At 34.0% G+C, this 24,618-nt stretch overlaps 2 protein-coding genes across 12 annotated transcripts in view; both read left to right on the plus strand.

Annotated features, from left to right (window-relative positions):
* Positions 1-11,050, plus strand: part of pclob (piccolo presynaptic cytomatrix protein b) — a 120,980-nt gene extending 109,930 nt beyond the window's left edge. For all 5 annotated transcript variants that reach the window (XM_087292979.1, XM_087292982.1, XM_087292981.1 and 2 more), the window contains 5 exons: positions 1,473-1,578; positions 3,657-3,724; positions 5,169-5,297; positions 5,408-5,553; positions 8,477-11,050. In XM_087292979.1, coding sequence (XP_087149105.1) covers positions 1,473-1,578; positions 3,657-3,724; positions 5,169-5,297; positions 5,408-5,553; positions 8,477-8,620 — 593 coding nt within the window. In that variant the 3' untranslated portion in view covers positions 8,621-11,050. The remainder of the gene's footprint in view (positions 1-1,472; positions 1,579-3,656; positions 3,725-5,168; positions 5,298-5,407; positions 5,554-8,476) is intronic.
* Positions 11,051-13,794: 2,744 nt separating this feature from the next.
* Positions 13,795-24,618, plus strand: part of cacna2d1 (calcium voltage-gated channel auxiliary subunit alpha2delta 1) — a 229,478-nt gene continuing 218,654 nt past the window's right edge. For 4 of the 7 annotated variants that reach the window (XM_087292987.1, XM_087292985.1, XM_087292988.1 and 1 more), the window contains exons 1-2: positions 13,795-14,020; positions 14,160-14,191. Coding sequence is in view for 3 of the 7 variants with exons in the window: in XM_087292984.1 (XP_087149110.1) it covers positions 23,109-23,230 (122 nt within the window). In the remaining 4 variants the exon portion in view is untranslated. Of the gene's footprint in view, positions 14,021-14,159; positions 14,192-22,890; positions 23,231-24,618 lie in introns of those variants that run through there. The other 3 variants (XM_087292984.1, XM_087292989.1, XM_087292990.1) reach the window with 1 other exon arrangement.

Here is a 24,618-nt window from a genome sequence, read left to right on the forward strand (position 1 = left end):
ATTCATTTTCTTTTCGGCTTAGTCCCTTTATTAATCTGGGGTCGCCACAGCAGAATGAACCGCCAACTTATCCTGCACATATTTTACACAGCGGATGTCCTTCCAGGTTCAACCCAGTACCGGGAAATAGCCATACACAGTCATTCATTCATTCATTCATTCATTTTCTTTTCGGCTTAGTCCCTTTATTAATCTGGGGTCGCCACAGCAGAATGAACCGCCAACTTATCCTGCACATATTTTACACAGCGAATGTTCTTCCAGCTTCAACCCAGTACCGGGAAATATCCATACACAGTCATTCATTCATTCATTCATTCATTTTCATTTCGCCTTAGTCCCTTTATCAATCTGGGGTCGTCACAGCAGAATGAACCGCCAACTTATCCTGCACATATTTTACACAGCGGATGTCCTTCCAGGTTCAACCCAGTACCGGGAAATATCCATACACAGTCATTCATTCATTCATTCATTCATTCATTCATTCATTCATTCATTTTCTTTTCGGCTTAGTCCCTTTATCAATCTGGGGTCGTCACAGCAAAATGAACCGCCAACTTATCCTGCACATATTTTACACAGCGAATGTTCTTCCAGCTTCAACCCAGTACTGGGAAACATCCATACACAGTCATTTATTCATTCATTCATTTTCTTTTCAGCTTAGTCCCTTCATTAATCTGGGGTCGCCACAGCAGAATGAACCGCCAACTTATCCTGCACATATTTTACACAGCGAATGTCCTTCCAGGTTTAACCCAGTACTGGGAAACATCCATACACACTCATTCATTCATTCATTTTCTGCTTAGTCCCTTTATTAATCTAGGGTTGCCACAACCACCAACTTATCCAGCATATGTTTTACACAGTGGATGCTATTCCAGCTGGGAACCCTGTACTGGGAAACATCCATACACACTCATTCATTCATTCATTTATTTTCTTTTCAGCTTAGTCCCTTCATTAATCTGGCGTCGCCACATGAATGATGTGCAACTTATCCAGCATCCACACACATACTGTACACTACGGACAATTTAGCTTACTCAATTCACTTATAGCGCATGGATTTGGACTTGTGGACCACCCAGAGGAAACAAAGGAAATAAAATATAATTTTATTTCTTTAGAGATTGTTTTTTTAAAAAGCATTTTTACCACCTATTTGTCAACAACCCATATTTTGACACTTTGCATCCAAGTTTAGATTCCAAAATTTAAAACATAAAATATTATATATTCAACCTTTTTTTCCCACATACTGTACAGTAAGCTGGTTTACACTAACAAGAACATTCTGAAATGCACAGGATATTTTTTTATATAGTACAGTGACCTCTATGTCCAAAGATCAAGGGACTTCTGATTTGTCAGTTCATGACCCCTTTAACGTAACTCATATTAAAGTTACAGAATATTAAATAATGAATCTCTTGCTTATTATGTCTAATTGTGTATTTTCACAGATAAAACCAACCACAGAATGACGGATGGAGAAGGATACACTCTGGACAGTGAAGATAGCATGGGGACTAATGCTTTGGACAGTGCCATATTTCAAGTCCCCCAGATGTAAGAATACCTGCTATCTCCTGTAATTACAGGAAATGTGTGTGAGATATTCAGTGCCTATAGAAAATAATCAAACCCCTTTAAATAATGACTTTGTTTGTCATACAGCCTGAAATCACATTCTAAAAAAGATTTTAAAAGTTTTGTAGGCTTCTATTAACCTGTGCCTTTCTACAACTTTATCCCGAAGGTCTTATGAAAGCAGGGTCTAATGTGAGTAAAGGTATAGATTCTCACAGGGTATGATGATTTTCTATAGGCACTGTAGGTGGATAGAACAATATTAGAATGATATTTGGCTATTTTAAATGATGTTCATTGGCTAATAAGCATGCTGGCCTTTACTACAACCAGATTTGTTGTATAAAGGAAATAGTTCCCAAGTAAATATTGTCTGAAACACATGCCTTTACACTAAACATGTTTTTTTTTTTTTCCCCTACATTTTTAGATTTTATATGTTCATTTATGTTGGTTTCATTCATTTTTAAATTACATTATATCAAATAGATAGGTCTGAAATGATTGAGACCACCCCTGAAAAAGCATATCTTGTGAATAAATAATTAAACATTTGATTTTAATTATAATGATGTATATTTTAAATGAAATCATAGACTGCCATACAACATTTAAGGCCAGTAATGCTAATGTTAATGATTTATTAATATTAGAAAGAAATATTTTATGCTCATTAGGGGTACATTTATTTGATCAAAATTAATTTAAATATTAAATATACACCGCATACAAATTTAATAACATTTTTCAGATTTAATATATTTTACATTTTGAGAAAACATTCAAATGTGTTCATTCACTGCTTAACATTTCACATTGTTAGTTATATGTAGTTATATACACTGACCGGCCACTTTATTAGGTACACCTGTCCAACTGCTCATTAACGCATTTCTAATCAGTCGATGACATGGCAGCAACTTTAGGCATGTAGACATGGTAAAGACATTCTGCTACAGTTAAACCGAGCATCAGAATGGGAAAGAAAGGGGATTTAAGTGACGTGGCATGGTTGTTGGTGCCAGACAGGCTGGTCTGAGTATTTCAGAAACTGAAATACTCAGACCATTTCTGCTACAACATTTGGATGGTAGGGTCAGAATTTGGTGTCAACAACATGAAAGCATGGATCCATCATGCCTTGTATCAACGGGTCAGGCAGGTGGTGGTGGTGTAATGGTGTGGGGGATATTTTCTTGGAACACTTTGGGCCCATTAATACCAATTGAGCATTATGTCAACGCCACAGCCTACCTGAGGATTGTAGCTGACCATGTCCGTCCCTTTATGACCACAGTGTACCCATCTTATACTTCCAGCAAGATAACTCGCCATGTCATAAGGCACAAATCATCTCAGACTGCTTTTTTGGACATGACAATGAGTTCACTGTACTCAAATGGCCTCCACAGTTACCAAATCTCAATCCAATAGAGCACCTTTAGGATTTGGTGGAATGGGAGACTCGCACCATGGATGTGCAGTCAGCAAATTATGCTATCATGTCAATATGGACCAAAATTTCTGAGGAATATTTCCAGTCCCTTGTTGAATCTATACCATGAAGGATTAAGGGAGATACTAGTAAGGTATACCTAATAAAGTGGCCTTTGAGTGTATAGTTATTCTTAATATGTTTGTGGAAGCAAAAATGTTTTTTCAAACGTTTTTGAACAAAATTTATTTAAAATACAAATATTTTGTTACATGTTAAATGTATACTGTTTTGTTTTATCACATTAATGCTTTGCAAGCATTCATTTATTTTAAGCAATCATGACTTCAAACTTTGTATTTTATTTATTTATTTTATTTTTATTATTTTATTTTATTTTTTATTTTATTCTATTCAATTTTATTTTTTTTAATCAACATTTTATTCCCAACACATTTAAAATGAGATTTGATTGTACATTTTTAGAACCTGTTGTACTAAATAATTGTATGAGTATTATATCTGCACTAAAAAAAATTGTTGACCTCTTATCTGCATATACAAAAAATAAACCAAACAAAAAGTTGTATTTCTCACACATCTCTCTCCCTTTCCTCATCAGGAAAAACATCCCGAATGGAACCGATAAAACCAGAGGACTTGAATCTTTAAACTTGCCTGACTCCGAAGGTAAAGATCTACTTTGCATTCCAGTTTCGGTCCACACAGCAGTCTAATTCTAGTCATTCTCAGGAGATTGAACTCAAATTGGTGAACTGTGAGTCATAATAGAGCTTTTGATGCATGTTCTGCACAATATAGTGAGTGCAGGTCAGGTTCACCCCTGAGGTTGAATTAGCGCTTGTTAGAAAGTTGTTTAGGAGACTAAGAAGCTGTTAGACAGAGGAAAACAGCAGTCATTCCCTTCTGTTGTGCTGTAGACATGCCACTGTGCTGCTGCCACACACTGCTGAATAATTCATCACAGCAGAGGGTGTGTGTTTTTGTGCTGTCAAAAGAGACAGACGTCAGCACAACAAAACATGGACTCGTGTCATAAGAGCGTTTTTATCTTTGTACAACACAGTCATCATTACACAAAACATTTTGTATTCGGTTGTTATCAATGTCTTATTAGTAGTCTAGTATTTCACCAAACTGCTCCATGTTTAATGCCATACAATATGGTATTAAAATACACATTTACTTCTTAACAGCATTTGTTTTGTGCTAAGTGCTAAATTATTTGTAAGCATGTGCCCACTAGAGGACGCCATTGCACACAATTTACATGTATTTATTCTGCACAACAAACATCGTGTGATCTATCTATCTATCTATCTATCTATCTATCTATCTATCTATCTATCTATCTATCTATCTATCTATCTATCTATCTATCTATCTATCTATCTATCTATCTATCTATCTATCTATCTATCTATCATCTATCTATCTATCTATCGATCTATCGATCTATCGATCTATCGATCTATCTATCTATCTATCTATCTATCTATCTATCTATCTATCTATCATCTATCTATCTATCTATCGATCTATCGATCTATCTATCTATCTATCTATCTATCTATCTATCTATCTATCTATCTATCTATCTATCTATCTATCTATCTATCTATCTATCTATCTATCTATCTATCATCTATCTATCTATCGATCTATCGATCTATCTATCTATCTATCTATCTATCTATCTATCTATCTATCTATCTATCTATCTATCTATCGATCTATCTATCTATCTATCTGTCTGTCTGTCTGTCTGTCTGTCTGTCTGTCTGTCTGTCTGTCTGTCTGTCTGTCTGTCCGTCCGTCCGTCCGTCCGTCCGTCCGTCCGTCCGTCCGTCCGTCCGTCCATGTCTGTCTGTGCATCTATCTATCTATCTACCTATCTATCTATCTATCTATCTATCTATCTATCTATCTATCTATCTATCTATCTATCTATCTATCTATCTATCTATCTATCTATCTATCTATCTATCTATCTATCTATCTATCTATCTATCTATCTATCTATCTATCTGATTTTATATCTATCTGTCCAGTTGTCTGTTCATCCATCCATATCTTTATCTGTCTTTCTGATTCTATCTATATCTGTCTATAGGTAAGATGATGGGAGAGATAAAAGTTGCTCTAAAGAAGGAGATGAAGACTGAAGGAGAGCAGCTGGTTCTTGAGATCCTGCAGTGCAGAAACATCACCTATAAGTTTAAATCTCCAGACCACCTCCCTGGTAATCAAACATGCTCAAAAAACACCACTGATATCACATATTGGGTACAGTCCATTCAGAGAAATGTGGAGTAACTGAACTTGAATCCTTTGTTTCACCTATCTCTCTAGATCTGTATGTAAAGCTTTATGTGGTGAATGTGGCAACACAAAAGAGGATCATAAAGAAGAAGACCAGAGTGTGCCGCCATGACAGAGAGCCATCATTCAACGAGACGTTTCGTTTTAACCTGAATCCCGTTGGCCATTCTATTCAGGTGAGAGAGATTACAGACAAATTCACAAAGACAGAGAGCTAATGCTGCAGAACAGTGAGCATTACAAAATATATATATCTTTCAAAAACCAAGATGGCAGCTAATCTACAGGGAGGAAGTTCAAATCAATAAATTCATAAAGCCTGCCACCCACGCACAGTACCGTTCAGGAGTTTGGGGTTGGTACTATTTTGTCATGTTTCTGAGTCTCTAAATTTATCAAAAAAGTCATCAATATTGGGAAATAAAAATGTATTCATTTTATTTAAAATGTCCGCATCTCTTTAAACATATTTATAAAACTAGTTTATTACTGTTAACCAAAGCTGGATTGTTCTCAAAATTTGCTGAGTATCAATATTCAAGCGATAGTTTACCCAAAATTGTAAGTTCATCTACACACTATTTACTTGTTCCAAAACTGTTTGAGTTTCTTTCTTCCATTGAACATAAAAGACGACTATAACAAAGTTGATGGCCACCTGGTATTGAGGAAGAAGGAGGCGAAGAACTGACGAACCTTTAAATAATTTTAATACTGAAAAATAAAAAACAAACAAATTGCAGCTCCTCACAGAGACTGCTGTTAAAGTGAGCAAAGCATAACATGTCCAGGCCTGGTCCTCTCATGTCTTTCATTGCAGCCCAGAGCTCCTCTGTGGGACTCAAGGCCAGTGGGACTCCTCATCCCGTTTCCATATAGCCCCGCCCACTTGTTACAAAGATATGAGACCTTGAGACGAAACTATATAAGTCCATATTTTCAAATTTTGAGTAATGCAATTTTTTTTTCATTTGGATTGTGAACATTATATTATATTTTGTATAATATAATAATAAATAAATGAATTACATAATGATAACAATAAATAAATACAACAATAAATACGGGTGACACAGTGGCGCAGTAGGTAGTGCTGTCTCCTCACAGCAAGAAAGTCGCTGGTTCGAGCCTCGACTAGGTTAGGTGGTGTTTCTGTGTGGAGTTTGCATGTTCTCCCTGCGTTCACGTGGGTTTCCTCTGGGTTCCTCTCAGTTTCCCCCACAGTCCAAAGAGGCGGACATGACAGCAAGCGGCATCTCTATTTGAATTAGTGGACATAAACGGTTTTCTGCAAAAATATCCACAAATTGTTTCTGTATACAAATTTAACACATACAATTAATGTCTCAAGGTTATCTCTCTCTTTTTTTTTGGACTTAAACGTTGTTCATCTCACACACTCATATATTGAAAAATGTTGGAAAAGAACAGCTTTTGGCTTCTATAAGTCTTTTTTGTTCCTACTATGGATGTCATTGTCTGTTTTCCCCGAACATTCTTTAGAATATCTTCTGTTGTGTAAGTTGTAAGCAGCGCAAAATATAATGGATGCCTAACTACTGAGGGAACTCACTGCTTGACCGAAAAAATGCACTGTCTTCTCATATGATAAGAAAGCTCAGTCTCATGAATAATAATTAGACTGATGTGTCATCAAAGTACTCACAGTCCTAATCCAATGATATCTCATGGCAATTCGTAACTTTTTTGATTTAGTGGCTAATTTGTATGAGTTTAGATGATCTCAGTGGTACAATTTAGTATGATTTGCTTGTCAATGATGGTTGGATGTAGGGGTGGGTATGTACATTTTTATTAAGGGTGTCACGATTTCGATTTAAAATCAAATTTTATGCTCAATCTCGATTATCGAATTAAAAAATAGAATCATCGATGTTGCCATGCTCCTTATCACGTTAGCTTGGCTTGCCAAGCGAAAAAAAAATACACATGCTTGTTGAATTGCTGAGTCAACCTAACAGCTACAACAAACAGCAAAAAGATAGCATGGGAAACTGCAGACGCGGGAGACCCTTCGACAGAACTTGACCCCCCTCCTCTTTTACTAAAGTCGCTGTTGTGGAAGTATTTTGGATTCTGTTGACAACGTTCGTGTTGTTGACAAAAAAACACAGTTTGCAAGCTCTGCTATTTACGTATACTACATTATTCCACCCACTAACATGGCAGGGCATCTCGGCGGGCACCAAAAAAACAGATTTATTTGTTAAACCGACAAGTGTAACACACACTACTCTCCCATCTTTATTTGGAATAAAACTTCCAATTAACTCAACATGTGCAAAGGCTATTACAAGCGCGGTAGAAGTATTTATTGCCACGGACATGCGACCTTACTCAGTGGTAGAAAACTCTGATTTTAGGCAGTTAATTAGCGTGCTAGAACCACGCTACGAAATCCCGAATTGAACACATCTCTCAGCTACGGTGATACCCTCCATGTACAATAATGTGAAGGAGGAAGTTATTAAAAGTCTTTGCAGTGCACATTTAGTAGCCTTGACTACAGATTGCTGGACCTTCAGAGCTACACAGAGCTTCATGAAAGTCTTAAAATGGCATAGCTTGTGCTTTCAAATTTTTCTTTTTTAAATCGAGAATTGAATCGAACCTTTACTGTAAAATCGAAAATGTAATCAAATCGAGTATTTGGAGGATCGTGAAACCCTTTATTTTTATACAATTGAACTCACAAATTTGTATGAACTAGCCACTAAACTGACAAAACGTAAAATAGTTATGTTTCCTCATAAGATCAGACTGCCTAATCTATATCATTACAAATGACGCCGCTCCCTAATATAGATTTTAAACCTGGAAGATGAAATTAGGCGGAGGGCAGCTCAAAATTATCCAATTAATCCAAACAATTAAAGCTAACAGATGCCAATATTGATTTAATTAACGTTCAACACATGTAAAAATCTCAGAAAATTTACTTCAGGGTTTCATAACCCTTAAACAGTAGATTTTGCTGACCCCAAACATTTAATGGTAATGTATGTATTGCATTATTTGAACTATTTAGCTTCCTCTTATTCTGTGTTTACCTTTTTCTGTCTTGTATCGCCTTCACAGCTGTTCCTGGTGTCAAATGGAGGGAAGTTTATGAAGAAGACCCTGATCGGCGAGGCCTACATCTGGCTGGACAAGGTGGACATGAGAAAGCGGGCGGTCAGCTGGCACAAGCTGGTGCCCACTACCAGTCAGACACAGCCATAATCAGACACTCCCATCAGCGCCCTTCAGGAAAGAGAAACAACACAGGTATAGAAATGAATGTCAGGTGGTGGGAATGGAAAACCAAGTTAAAGAAACATCTGAATGGATGAAACTGCAATGTTTATTTGTGACGTTCTGAATTTCTAATCGTTCACCAGAATTTACAATATAAATCAATTTCAGATCACATGAGTATCTTTGCAACTACATCATACATCTAAAATATCCACTTTTTTTTTTTGACATTTCACATTTTCATTGCAAAAAAATTTATTAAAAATCACAAGTTAGACGTAGCATAATATATCATTGTTGACACAATCATGAGATATATATAATGACCATATCAGACTATGTAATGCACTGTATGGAGGTTATCCCATAAGACAGAAAGACAATCGTAAATATAACGGATTTCCCCTCATAATGAATGCAGAGTTCACGATTCCTCCGTCTGTAATGTCTTGAGTGTCGTCTTCAGCGTTTGTTTGGCGATGGATACACTGATACCTCACTGAAATCGAGATGATCTGGTTTTCACCTAATGATTAAATGATGCCGTGCTTTGTTTTCAGCGTCTCGGGAGGTATCTCTGAGGTTAAAGGGCATCTATTTTCGATTGTTTGTGTCCACGATGTGTTTGTTTTCTGAACAGCATCTTGAAGTAAATGTCCTGTTAGTGGTCAGATGTCGTCTCTGTTTAGTGACCAAGTTGTGTGTGTGGAATCCAAATATGCAATGACAAAAAAAATATATATGAAAAATAATAATTATGACAATAATTAACGTACATTTGAGTCCTCGTCTGGCTCGATTGGCTCGACTGAAATCCAGATGTGATGTTTGTTGTTTATTTGTCCTATATGTGTTCTCGGTGGTGCACTTTTTAATATTGATTTCCTGCTGTGAAGTTCATCTAAAAGGACTTGATTCTTCATTATTATCACTGCCTCTTTATTAGCCTGCACCATATAAACATTGCAGGTGCCATTATTAAATAAAGGCACGTTTCCTTTGGGTCTTGAAAACACCAGACAGTCATTTTCTATCTTAAAAGTCAGTGTTTTTATTATCGGTTTAAGTCGGAAACAGAGTGGCTGATAAATGTACGCCAACGTTTCCAAATGATTTCATCTGCATCTTGCACAGGTGGTGCACAGATGTACCTGAATCTAAAAGGTTGCTGTCGTGGTAAGATAAACTATCGTGTGCCAACCTGATGTTTTAACCAAATCCACTGGTTCTGTTTGGGTAAATCTATGCAACATGGATTATGTTCTTTGAATGCATATACCTTAACATGCGACATCAAGAGAGTGTATGAATATATGTATATCTGTTAAAGAAAAAGAAGAAAATTCTATGAATATTGTATAGTGTTTATTTTTATTTATTTATTTTTTAACTTCCTCTTTATGGCACAGTACATATTGCTCATATGCACTTTACGTTATTGTTTGATAGGTTTCCATTTTATCTGAAGTTGAAATACATTGGGTTTTCTTGGGGTGGGGGAATAATATCTGTGCAGATCTGAATCATAACAATGCATATTTTATCCTGCGCATAATTATGGCAGCCAATTTAAATGTGTAACAAGTGTCATCAGTTATCACCTGAAGCATCGCACATTTCAAAGTGTGATTTTGGTTGAGTTTTTCCTTTAAACAAGCACATTTTATCACCATCTCCTGTTTTATCCTAATATTACTTCATTCCTTTTTGAAAAACCATCCAGCGTTTGATGAATTAAGTTGCTGTAAACAGTGTGAATGTGAATTCAGTTGTTTATTTTTTGATTTTGTAAATATATAGGATATTTTCTACGAGAAGAGGTCTGAATATTTATTTGGTCTGACGTTGAGCATGTGATTGTGATCAAGGTCAAACTCTGTCTGTACATATTGTATTTGTCTAAATGTGTAATATATATGGATTGGTTCAAAATCATGTGTTCGATCAACCCATTTCCAATCTGTTTGACAAAATCAACAACATCTCTCGGAATTAAAAAAAAAAAAAAAAAAAGAAATCCCCCCTAAAAAAAGACAACATCAAAATTTTCTGTCAAATTGAATGGTTGTCAAAGAGTTTCTATGTTTTTACATAGATGTTGCATGTTTTGTTAGATGTTTGTTGATATATTTTGCCTCCGGATTCAGTTTAAAAAGAGAGAAAAACTGAACACATCATCTGAAGTTGTATGCGGACTGTAAAAATGCTTGTAAAATGAGTCTTGTTTTTCACTTCGTGTAAAAAAAAAGTAGAAAAAAAAATCTAATGTTATGGTTTTGTGGTTGTCCACAGGATGTCATGAAATTATGCAAATTGTGCAGTAGAGAAAAAAATATATATGAAATCTAAGAAATAAATAAAAGTTTCTCCCTGCGTCCAAATAATAAAGAATAGATTCTATTTCAAATGTGAAAACGTGTCTGGTTTGGTTTTGTGCTTCTGTTTTGTGAAATGTTACATTATTATTATTAATATTTGATGGTTGGTCATTTAGACTGGTAAATTATTTTAATTAATGTTTTTATTCAGAGCGATACGATGGTTTAGTGGTTAGCACTGTCACCTCAAAGCAAGAAGGTTGCTGATTCAAGCCCCGGCTGGGTTAGTTGGCATTTCTATGTGTTTGCATGTTCTCCCTATGTTGGCATGTGTTTCATCCGTGTGCTCCGGTTTCCCCCTAGTCTTTTTGATAATTTTCCTTCTGCTTAGAACCTTTATTGATCAGGGGTCGCCACCTCAGAATGAACCGCCAACTTATCCAGCATATCTTTTATGCAGCAGATGCTCTTCCAGCTGCAGCCCAGCACTGGGAAACATCCATACACACTCATTCACACTACAGCCAATGAAGCTTATTCAATTCACCTACTGTATACCGCATGTCTCTAGACTGAAGGGGAAACTGGAGAAAGCCACGCCAGCACGGGAAGAACATGCAAACTCCACACAGAAATGCCAACTGACTCAGCCGGGACTTGAACCAGGAACCTTCTTACTGTGAGGCGACAATGCTAACCACTGAGCCACCATGTCACCGCTGTTGTATACTGAATTTCTTATTTCTGAAAAAAAAGGTAGCATGTTTCAATGTGTTTATTTATTTTCTTAAATATTTACTGCTGTTGCATGCATTTTTATAATTTTATCTAATTTCTTATTTGAATTATTTTGTTATTTTTAACATGTTCTCCATATTTGATTATTTATTTAATACAGTCACAGTTAAGTATGAAGTAAGTACCAGTTTCAATAAGCACGCCATGGTTTTGCCAAATACAATGCGATTTTGGGACAAACTTTTGGTTGGAAAATGTAATTTATACATATTCCATACTCCGAAACCCAACCATAACTGTAAACTATTTTGAAAATCAGAGGGGAATAATAGTTGGATAACAATCATGCAAAATTGCATAAACCTAGACCTAAGCCTAAACCTAACATAAACAGTAAACATATCCCATAATTCTGATTGGAATGTTGTTCCAGGGTCAACATAGTTGTTAATCCAGTAACATGTCCTACATAATGAAAATAACTTGGCGGTTTCAATAATAGATAAAAGAATGAAAGTTATATTATTATTATTATTATTATTATTATTATTATCATTATTATTATTATTATTATTATTATTATTATTATTATTAAATTTCCACTGTTACCAATTATAGATATTACTAAAAAGAAATATCTACTACATTATTTTGACCATCACATTTGCATATAAAATTAAAGTGAAAAAACTAAATCTAAATATAACCAATATTATGGAAAAAAAGACATCTATTAACTGATCAGCTTTAAAAAAATTGAAGCATATAATTGACAAGCATATGGATTACATGATAACATATGTAACAGTCATACAAAACTTAGTCAGTGATGCAGAACATACATTAAATAACAAATACTACAGTACATATATGGGGGATCCATCATATTTAAATATTATTATTATTTAAATATTATTAGATTGTACAGATTATTTCTTTCATTATTAGAGAGGCTTTTTGTGAGCTTTCTTGTGTCTTGTAATTAAAGTCAAAGAATAATAAAATATTTTTAAATCATTACAGAAAAAAATTTAAGGAGGGAGTTATAAACATTACTTATGCCTTGTGTGTGTGAAACCTCCCAAGAAAAACGATCAACTTCTAAGCATTATCGAGTGCATCATAGCCAGTTTTACAATTCAAAAAAAGAAACATGCATTCGTGCATTAATTATTTTGTAAAATGAATCAAAAATCAGCCTTGAAACCTATTTCCAAAAATCATCAGAAAATTTACAGGTACAACACAGATGTACAAGACTTTCAGGCTCAGTGGTACAAAAAGAACATTGTGGTGAAATGCCTTTTTAAAAATTATTAATAAATATATTGCAGAAATAGTAATTGCGTAATATTTTGAAATGAATTTCTTTTACCTTATTTGTAAGTAAAAACATATTACTTGTAGACCAAATATCAGCTATAAAAGGTAAAGAAAATTCTTGTTTCCATTTGAAAATGGCTTTCGGGAAACAACTGCTATTTTGAATAAGACATTTTCTGGAAGAAGTTATTACTTTTTTATTATTATTATTATTATTATTTTTTTAATCTAAGATACTGATACCACCAAGTACAATTTTTGGGATTTGCTTTAGGACTGAGTTATAAGTAAGATGAATTTTCACTAAGTAAAGCAGTTTATTAGAGATGCTTTCCACAATCAATTTATAATCCTTAAAACAATCCCTGCAGAAGCAAGAATTTCCTGATAAGTATAAATCTCACCACTGCTATTAAGTAAATCTGAAACAGAAATAATTATTTCTAATGATTGCTTATGAAAGCTTGATAATTTAATAGGAAGTTTATTACATTTGTAGTCACAAAGCAAAAAGTTTAAAACACCACATTTTTCAAAGAAAAGATTTGGAATATAAAACCATTGAATTACTTTGGGAAAGGCAGTGTTTTTTTACGATTAATTAAAAAAAATTATTAATTGTTGTAAAATCAATAACTTTTAGTCCACCTTTAGAAGAGGTTCTTAACTGATTTACTTTCTTTTAAGCAAATAGCCTAATTTCTTCCTGTTTATCCCCCCGCTTTTGGCCAACAGAGGGCGATATACGCCTATATAAAAAATACACAGGAAGTTGCTCACAAATGTAAATATTCAAAAGTTCACGAATTTAATTAGCCCAAATTGTATGTTTATATCTTTTGGCTTTTAAAGAAATTAAATCTGTATGTGAATGACCAACTCGGCGCTTGAGCTGCACAAACATGAAATATTTGCTAGTAAGAGAGAGAAAGATGAGGGAGAATGCCGCCGCGGTCTGAATTATTCGGGCCTTATTATCCTCTCAGCGTTTTGTCAAGGCTAAATTGTAAGGGTCACCAACTGACTCTTAATCATTATTTTGTACTCTGAGGTCCACTTATAATGTTTTCAAGGTTTTTACATCACAAATTCAGCAGTAATTAACCATTTTTTTGTCCTGTTTTGGCATTTTGATCTGAACACAGCGTTTGGAATAGGTGTGACAGACAGACTGCAGGTAAGTAAACTTCAGTGGTATGAGTTTTCAGCTTTGCATATGTAAACGTTTTCATCGATTTGCTTTAACTACATACATTTGGTCCCAAAGTTAGATAGGACAGCTGTGTGTCTACTAATGTAGCCTTTTGTTTTTTTGTTTCACTGGCTATCTTGTATCAGCCTTATTTTTTCACGGAAGAGCATGCTTGGCCATTCTTATTTAAATAAGTCAAGACTTCCGGTCACATTTACTCCCTTTCATTTTTAACTGCTTAAAAACATGCGGCTTGGTTGCAAATGGGTAATTTCCTGTCATATTTTTTGTCTTAATGTATTATCATAAACATTATAGTTTTTAGCAAGTATAGTTTGGCCATTTGTAAATTCATAATCATTTATTCTTAGACAAGCATTACTTGTAAATTATCAGATCCCTTTTGGTACGTCTATGTAACACTTAGAAATTTAGGCTATATATAATCAAAATTTTCTATATATATATATATATATATATATATATATATATATATATATAATCAAAATTATTTATATATATATATATATATATATATATATATATATATATATATATATATATATATATATATGTACATGTATATATATGTATGTATGTATATATATATATATATATATATATATATATATATATATATATATATATACATGTGTATATATATATATATATATATATATATATATATATATATATATATATATATATATATACATGTGTATATATATATATATATATATATATATATATATATATATATATATATATATATATATATATATATATATATATATATATATATATGTATATATATATATATAAACACTGAATAGGCTAGATATCTACCGATAATAGATAAAGCAATAAGCTAGTGTATGTAGAAAACATATTTTTATATACTCTCTTGTCTGGTGCCACATTACCTACTGGATCCAGTTTGCACTTTTAATCTTTCAAAAATCCATGTTGAATTGTGCCTTCTTTGTAAATAAATCCTTGTTAAAATAAAGTGAACAAAGGACTAAAGTCTTGACTACAATCAAGAACTTCATTGAAAAAATGGTCATCGACATTTGTTATTATTGGGGGGGTCTGAACTAAGGCAACACAGAGATCCTTGTTCCTGTTACATTGAACTGAGCAACATCTTGTTGTGGTCTTTTGCATTGGCCTCTCACATAATTCACAACTTTATGAGCGAATTGGAGGGCAGAGCTAAACATGCTTGGGATGTAGAAGTAGACATTGACAATCTGCTGTTACTGTGGATGTGTAGTTTAGACACACTATTGTCATGTACTGGCTTCAATATAATTTTAGTCCAAAACCAGGGGACTAAATCTGTTTTGAGTTCCAATCCTGGAGATTTAGGCTGTTTTTTGTACAATGACTATAATGAGTGTAATTTACACTCTTAAAAATAAAGCTGACAAAAGATGCAAAAATAGTTTCTAGTCCAAATATCAAAAAAACTTTTGAATCAAGAATTCTTTAAATCTCTAGACAAGTAAAATATTGTTTTGTTTTCATAATAGATCAAAATTGAGTTTCTCTTTTTAAAAAAGCAACATACACTAAAAATACACGTAAATTTATTATTTTTTTTAATTGCATTATGTGACTGATTTTTCTTCCAACGACTTTAACCCTTGAAATGAGTTTTATTAACATTTTTAATAATTTAAAGTGAAATATCGTCTAGATTGGTGTTATATATTACGGTACATAAAACTTGTAATAAACTTGCCAGTACATTTTGTTATTTATTTATTTATTTTTTAAGATTTGTTTTTGGCATTTGTGCCCTTATTAGATAGGACAGTAATTAGACAGGAAGTGCAGTGGAAGAGAAGAGGGGATTAGGGTTGGGAAATGTCCTTGAGCTGGGATTTAAACTCGGGACACCCTGAAGTGCCACCGCATCATATGTCAGCGCACGAACTACTACGCTATTGCGCGGACAATTTTGCTATTTTACACGCTTCTTTCTCTATATATTATTTCTTAAATTATTTCAAACTTTTGAAATGTCAATAATTGTCACTTTATTAAACTGTAGAGTTGAATTTTTTTAAAAGTCGACAGAGAATAGATCGAGGTCCCAGAAAAAGCAATTCACAACTATAAATAAATGGAAAACCCTTGTGAATCACAAATATATTTTTACAGTGTAATCTAGCAGTGAAGTAAAATAATTTTATTTTAAACTAAAAACAATAAGATTTTACTCACCCAATTATTAACAGATTATTTAGCTTTTCTTTATATAAAAACACACTTGATTTCCACTGATTATTTCTGAAAACAAAATCCTACTTGAACTAAAGATTATCTAAAGGTCATCAAAGACCCTTTTAGAACATTTTAACATTTTAGAACCTGGCGCAGTGGGTAGCACAATTGCCTCACAGCAAGAAGATCACTGGTTCGATTTCTGTGTGAAGTTTGCATGTTCTCTCTATGTTTGCTTGGGTTTCCTCGGGGTGCTCCGGCTTCCCCCGCAAGTCCAAAAACCTGCACTATTGGTGAATTTGGTAAGCTAAAATTGTTCATAGTTTATGTGTGTGAATGAGTGCATGTGGAAGTTTCCCAGTGATGGGTTGCAGCTTGAAGGGCATCCGCTGCATAAAACAAATGCTGGATAAGTTGGCGCTGGCGGTTTATTCCACTGTTGCGACCCCAGGTTAATAAAGGGATGTCGAAAAGAAAATGAATGCATGAATGAATGAATGTGAACCAAACATTTTCATAATATAAAGAACATTTTCCACTAAAGCACCTTTTGTGGATTGAAAACATCCCACGGAACGTTCACTGTCGGTGCCATTTACTTTTAAGAGCATATTTAACAAAATCTCAAGGAAAATTGTATTTCTCAGTTTGTGACTGACTACTTTTAAGAACCTAAAGGTGAAGTCCTGCCCGCACCCATTAAAATGATCACACACACACTCCAGTGTAGCCTCAGGTTTGTTTGAAAGCAGGAGTAACAAGAACTAAAGACTGGAAACACAGTCTGAGAGGAGCGTGCGCAACCATCTCTTCTCTCTCTGGGTGATGGGAGGCAGGGCATGTTGCCATGGAGACGCTGGTACAGGGGTAGCAGTGCCCAGGGGAGCGATGGAGCTCGGATAGCGGGATGTGCTGGCGAGTGTGATACTCATCATCCTCAGTTCAGTAGACCATGATAAATTCTTGTTTTCGATGTGTCTAATCAGCCAGCGTTACTCGGTAATACTGTGCAAATGAGAGCGCTTTCCTTCAAAATCGAGCGAACGATTTTTAGGCTCGATATCCGTCACTGGACTGCTTTGACAAACGTCTGAAATCTGAAGTTAATTAGCTTCTCAAAACTGTCCCATGAGGCAATGCTGTGTTTGTTTCAGGCCTTAATCAACGCCTTATGGCGTAACCGAAACTAGCTTGGAATAAATAAGTAAATGAATACATTCAACACAAAATATTGCTTCAGCCTCATTAAACTTCTACTAGATAATCATTTGGAAGATATTATAATAAACTTTTAAGATATTTTGGGATCATTAGCCTAATATTTAAAAGCCTATGTTGTCATGTATATTAAAATGTAAATGTGCAGTATATATTATCATATTACGTTTTTACTTGTTCTTTTATATTTCTAGATTTAAGTCAAATTGTATTTATTTTTTATTTGTTTTTAAACTCATTTAAAATTATTTCACCCAAATTTATTTACTTTTATTAACTTTTTAAGGCTTATTTTTAAATACATTTTAGTTAAACATGATTTTATTTAATCAATGCATTTTTAAACTTAATTTGTGTTTATTACATTTTAATTATTATTATTTTTAGATTTTATTTATTTAGATTTAGATTTTATATAAATTTTTTTTATTTAGATATTTTTTTTAAATTAAAAAAAATATAATATAACTTCTTAAAAATATATAAACCTATAATTAATTTAAATAAATGTATTCAATCATTTAAAACATTGTCATTTTCATAGTGAACTTGAAGCCACTGGAAGTCTTTTATTCACTCTTGGAAAAGTGTAAATGGTGGATTAACTTTGTTAAAAACTAAAGTTGTGTCTTCAGTTTCGGGCTCAGGCACACTTTGTACTCGCACTTCAAGCATACTGTGCCAAAGCCCAACCGAACCACGCTCTGGCACACCTCTTCCAGCCGAGCCAGGGCCTGCCAACTGAACCATGCCTGGGCCTGATTCGGAACACTCACTTGTCAAACGAACCAGGAAACGCATCTGTGCACGCTTCGTATAGCATTGTGTGAGTGCACCCTTTAAGTTAACTTAAGAAATGTAAACTACTTAAACAAATTAATTAAGCTGTCCCGGGATAAAAATTTTAGTTAAGTAGCTCATTTTAGTTAAGTAGCTTGAACAAGAAGCGAAATGTTTTTAGTTTTATTTATAGTTAGTGAGTCTTTTATAGGTCTATTGTTTTTATTTTTAGTTTATATAGCCTATTGTTTTCTTTCTTTCTTTTTCTTTAAAATGGTTGTCTTCAAAACTTTCCCACCTACACTGTAGCTCTTACAGCACTCCCTCACGGGTCCCCGGTTTGAAACTCCTGTTCCAGACATGCATCTCGAGACTCTCCCGTCGACATTTAACGAGCTCGGTCATTAGCTTTACTGCGCCGCTCAGGGTCAAGCCACAGGCGCGCTCACGAACACTCCAACACTTCTCCGACACAAACACTTTCACCCACAAATGCACCTGGAAGGTCCTCGGAAATGCTTTTAATGCACACGGATGTCTGACACACTTCACTGACAGCAGCAGCAGCCTCTTGTGTGCAAACCCGACCCCATAAACACATTCCCTGTCTGAAAAGAGTTGGGTGAACACATTAAACCGGCTGCAAGCAAAGTGCACACGCGCTGCATGCTTTAATCATCGGCAAAGAGGAAAGAGGTCACCACAGCGCTGTCTATTTAAGACCTATTGGGAATTTTAATGAGAAAGTGTGTTTTTGATGATGGGACGGCATCTTTTCATTTATCACAGAGCTTTTATCCTGGTTTGTTATGTAGTTTTACCACAGGGTCACGCTGTATCTCTCTTCTCTAGGCGGTGCATCAGTGATATATCTGAAAAAAATAAATAAAGAAAGGAACTCCTCCAGGTCCTATTGGATCCGCGGTTCGATGCGATGGATGTGCGCTAATGGACCTGCATACAGACCACAGGAACAAAAGCACAAGGCCTTTGCTATTATGGAGCTCGCGCGCGCTCTCGCAGTCTCGCGCCCTGTTGCACGCGCCTCGCTTTGACACTCGTCGTTGCCGCGGAGAGTGCGGTTGCTTGGCAACGAGTGAAAGCCGAAATCCCTGGGTAACTCGCCGCCCCGACCTGCCTCACATCCCAGCTCGCTTATTAACTTTATATCATTGGCATGGAGGAAAAAAGAGTGGCTAATTTAAACGAGCATCATAGCTATTTGGATACAATTTATATCTGACCCGAGTAGTAAAAAAAATAATATAAAACATTTGCGCTATGTGCGGGAGTTATAGAGATGGGTGTTTATGAATGAGAAGCATCTTTCAGTGATGCACTAAATGAATAATGAACGGATGCATTGGGGGGAAAACAGCCGCGGAGTGCCGCCTTTTAGAGAAGATATTGATCAGCTACAAACAAAAGCGTTACAATGCAGTGCAATTGTATGGAGGATAATTCGACAGAATAGCTCGCTGTTTGTGAACGTTGTTTGGTGTTGTGTTTGCAAGTGGATGTTTTGTTATAATAATAATAATAATTTATTTCTAAACTAAAATTTATTTTATTATTATTTTTTTATTTAACATATAAAATATATAAAAAACACCAAAAGTTTAAGATCATAATATTATTACATAATACATAATTATATGTTTGTATAAATATATTAACGATAATAATAATAATAATAATAATAATAATAATAATAATAATGTATTTCTAAACAGTAATAATAATTTTATCTTTATTTTACATTATTATTATTATTATTATTATTATTATTATTATTATTATTATTATTAAACATAAATGAAATACAATTTGTATACAAACACCAACAATTAAGATCCTAATAATGTTACATATTATATATCATGTTTGTATATTAAATGAATAATAAAAAAATAATGTATTCCTAAACAGTATTATTATTATTAATAAAAATACTTTTATCTTTATTTTACTTTATTATTATTATTATTCAACATACACAAAAATGTATGCAAACACCAATAATCATGATAATAATATTACATAATGCATAATATCATGTTTGATTGTATAATAATTATAATAATAATGTATTTCTAAACAGTAATAATAATAAAAATAACCCTTTTATCTTTATTTTACTTTTATTATTATTATTATTATTATTATTATTATTATTTAACATACATTCAAAATATATACAAACACCAACAATTGATCATAATATTACACAATGCATAATAATATGTTTGTATAAATATATAAATAATAATAATAATAATAATGTATTTCTAAACAGTAATAATAATTATTTTGTTTATTTCACTTTATTATTTTTATTTTTTATTAATATTTAATGTAAAATAAATCAAATTTGTATACAAACATCAACAATTAAGATTATAAAATATTACATAAGACATAATAAAATGTTTGTGTAAATATATTAATAATAATAATAATAATAATAATAATATTAATAATATTAATAATAATAATAACAATAATAATAATAATAATAATAATAATAATAATAATTATTATTATTATTACTATTATTATCTTTATCGTTGGTGTTATTGTGCACACATTTTAATTTAAAAAATAGTAATAATATACAAAGAACAACAAAAATAATAACAATATTTGTTATTATTTATTTAATATTATTATGATATTTTATTAACTTTGTTGTTTAAATTCAAATTTTTCCTAATTATTCCTTATATATATATATATATATATATATATATATATATATATATATATATATATATATATATATATATATATATATATATATATATATATATATATATGAATAGCTCTTTAAGTAGCCTATATAACGTATATAAATTACATTGTTAATATCTTGTTATGAGCAAACATGCCGAATCTTTGCTTTTAAGAAGGTCTGTCGGGGCATTTTAGAGAGCCTTCTTAATTGATTTCGGGAGGGTGTTACTTGGTAGGGTGAATTTGGGTAATCTGGGACATTGGGTAATCTGGGACACCTAAGCTTATATGTGTTTATTTCTGTTCTAACAAAATTTAGGCAACAGGACTTTTATTATAAATTTAGCATGGACTTCATGTGAGTAAAATCACATGACTTCATTGGGGTATTCCATAGAGGGGGGGCAGGGCACTTGTCAATCAGGAAGCTCTCATTAAAATTGGATGACAAGGTCAGTGACATAGGATTCTGACTAGATTAATGTTAAGGACATAAACCTGTAATAAATAAGACAATATTCCCAATTGTTGTTAAATTATGTTTGTGATCTATTCAAGTAACAAAATATGTATTAAAGTGTTGAAAATGTTTTTTAGATTTGTTTTCTTTCAAACATTTTTTGTTGTCCCACATTATCAAATATGATTGATAATGTGGGACAGCATGGTTTGGGTAATCTGGGACAGTCTTTCGAATGGGAAAATATGCATTTAGAGACTTTGTAAGTTTAATGACTACAAAGATGGAATGTACAATGTGCTGTACACAAACACACACACACACACACACACACAAACACACACACACACACAAAGTCTTTCTCTCTCACGCAAATTTACACACACACACACACACACACCGTCTTTCTCTCACACACACACTCACACACACACAAACACACACACCCTTACAGTCTTTTTTTTCTCTCTCACACACACTTACACACACACACACACACACACACACACACACACACACACACACAGTCTTTCTCTCACACACACGCACACACACACACACACACACACACACACACGCACACACACATCCTTACACAGTCTTTCTCTCTCTCACACACACACACACACACACACACACACATACACCCTTACACAGTCTTTCTCTCTCTCTCTCACACACACACGCACACACACACACATCCTTACACAGTCTTTCTCTCTCTCTCTCTCTCTCACACACACACACACACACACTTTTTTAAAATTGGTAAAATTGAGTTTGGCATGCATAAATATGGCAAATGTATACTTTTTCAGCACAAATACATAATGTCCCAGATTACGAAGTGACCTGTCCCAGATTATCAAATTCAGGCAGAATTTTTGTTTGTGACAAATAAATACTAATAGGTGTGGCATGGCTCTTCTCAATATAATATCTATATTATGTTTTCTTAGGTGGTTAGAAAACATCTTAGGGATTTCAGAAACGTCTCATATGTGGTTCTAATTAGTTAGACAGACATTAAAATAGAGAGCTGAATTCAAAATTACAAAAAGTGTCCCAGATTACCCGAATTCACCCTATCTGTTGAGGAGAAGCAGAAGGAGGAGAGAGGGGGACTGGAGAGGGTTGCATTGTATGAAGATCCGATGAAAGACAGCAGGCTATCGCAATAAGAGGGCAAGAGAGAGAGGGGTGGGGGCAGAATGACGCTGATTCGGGGCTATTGATCTCTCCCTCCCCTCTATATGGGGTCAGTAGTTTGATCGGAGCGCGCGCAGGAACACCGAAGAGACACACGCGCTTTTACCATGTAACATGAAGCGGTGCGTGTAGACAGATCCAACCGGACACTCATCACCAATCCAATCCCGTCCGTCCAACCTGATGACAGGAAATAATAAGATTATCAAGCAGGACAGGAGAGCGACGCGTTATATCTTTGGAGAAAAGTAACTGGTGTGGATTTGACAGATGACGGTGCGCTCGAGATCCACAGATCTGACCATGAAGCCGTCCAGAATCTCCGTGATGATGATGTTCATCTTCGCATCTGTTCATATCTCGTGCCCATCGCAGTTTCCCAGTCCGCTCATGTAAGTACTTTGATGTTGTTTTCGCGTCAACTGGTGATTAAATACAGCTTTTTCCCCTTTCATGCAGCATCTTTATGTCTCTTTCAACATGCGTGTTTGTAAGTTTTAGTGAGAGTGTGGATCGTGCTGGATGGACAAAACACAAAACAATTGATTTAGTTTGTGTATTTCCAGCCTTATGGTCAATTATAACCCAACAAAAGCTGAAATGTACTGACTTTGATAGGATTCTGGATGTATGTTATGTTTACGGTTGTTGAATAGTCAAGCAGATACAAGCAGATACATCCACAATCAATATTATGAATTATGCTGAATGATTAAAAGGGAGGAGTCGTAGTCTACATAGCCTACCGTTATTGATTTGTTTAATGAAAAAGCTTGTTTCCAGGACCAGTTCACTCGATTCTGTCTTTATTCACACACTCTCATGTTGCACAAAAGCTGACTTTATTCTGGTGAATTGTTTTTTTTTTCCTCATGTGACAGCTGTCAAAATCCAACCAAAAGAACAGACAGACCATTTCAATGCGCTCATATTATTGGCCCATAAACATTTCCTGTTTGTTGTAACTATTTCAAAACTGTAAAAAGAGGCAATTCAATTATAACTTACTGTTAAAACAGCTATCATAACATTATTTATCAATATGTGGCTCTTTTTCAATTCTCGAAAGCTCTAGAAATTAAAAATATTACATGAAATACGTTGGGACTATTGTTTTTGTTTACATCCCTCAAAATAGTCTACAAAAACGTTTTGTGTACTTTGATCTGAAAAGTTGCGACTGAATCAAAAGTTGATTCATAAAAGAACAAGAATTGATTCAACTGACTGAAAAAAAAAAATTATGTCACATATATAATTATTTCATTCGATAATTTTTTCTTAATCACCAAATTGCATTCTAGACATTAGTTTCCAGAGCTTGATGTTGCCTTGAAACAGCCATTTAGCCATATTAACATGTCACTTGCATGTTTTAACAAGTTCCTCCTGTGATTTTCATTTCCTCATTGAAAATCTAAGAATGGGATTTTGTAAGCATCAAATTAAATTTATGCATTTTATATTTATTGTCTGATAAGCACACTGATTTTGGTATTGCTATGGCTCCACGATATTGATTATTTTTTTTTTACATTGTAATATATTTTTTCCTGGCGATTATATACTGTAATGTGAATACAATTTCATCAGATGGCCTAAGTAAATGACTTAATTTGAAAATGGATGGGGCAGCACAGTGGTGCAGTGGGTAGCACAGTCACCTCACAGCAAGAAGGTTGCTGGTTCGAGCCCTGGCTGGGTCAGTTGGCATTTCTGTGTGGAGTTTACATGTTCTCCCCGTGTTTGTGTTGGTGTTCTCTGGGTGCTCCATTTTCCC

The sequence above is a fragment of the Danio rerio genome, chromosome 18 (assembly GCF_052040795.2).
Source record: "Danio rerio strain M-AB ecotype USA chromosome 18, GRCz13ab, whole genome shotgun sequence".
NCBI lineage: Eukaryota > Metazoa > Chordata > Actinopteri > Cypriniformes > Danionidae > Danio > Danio rerio.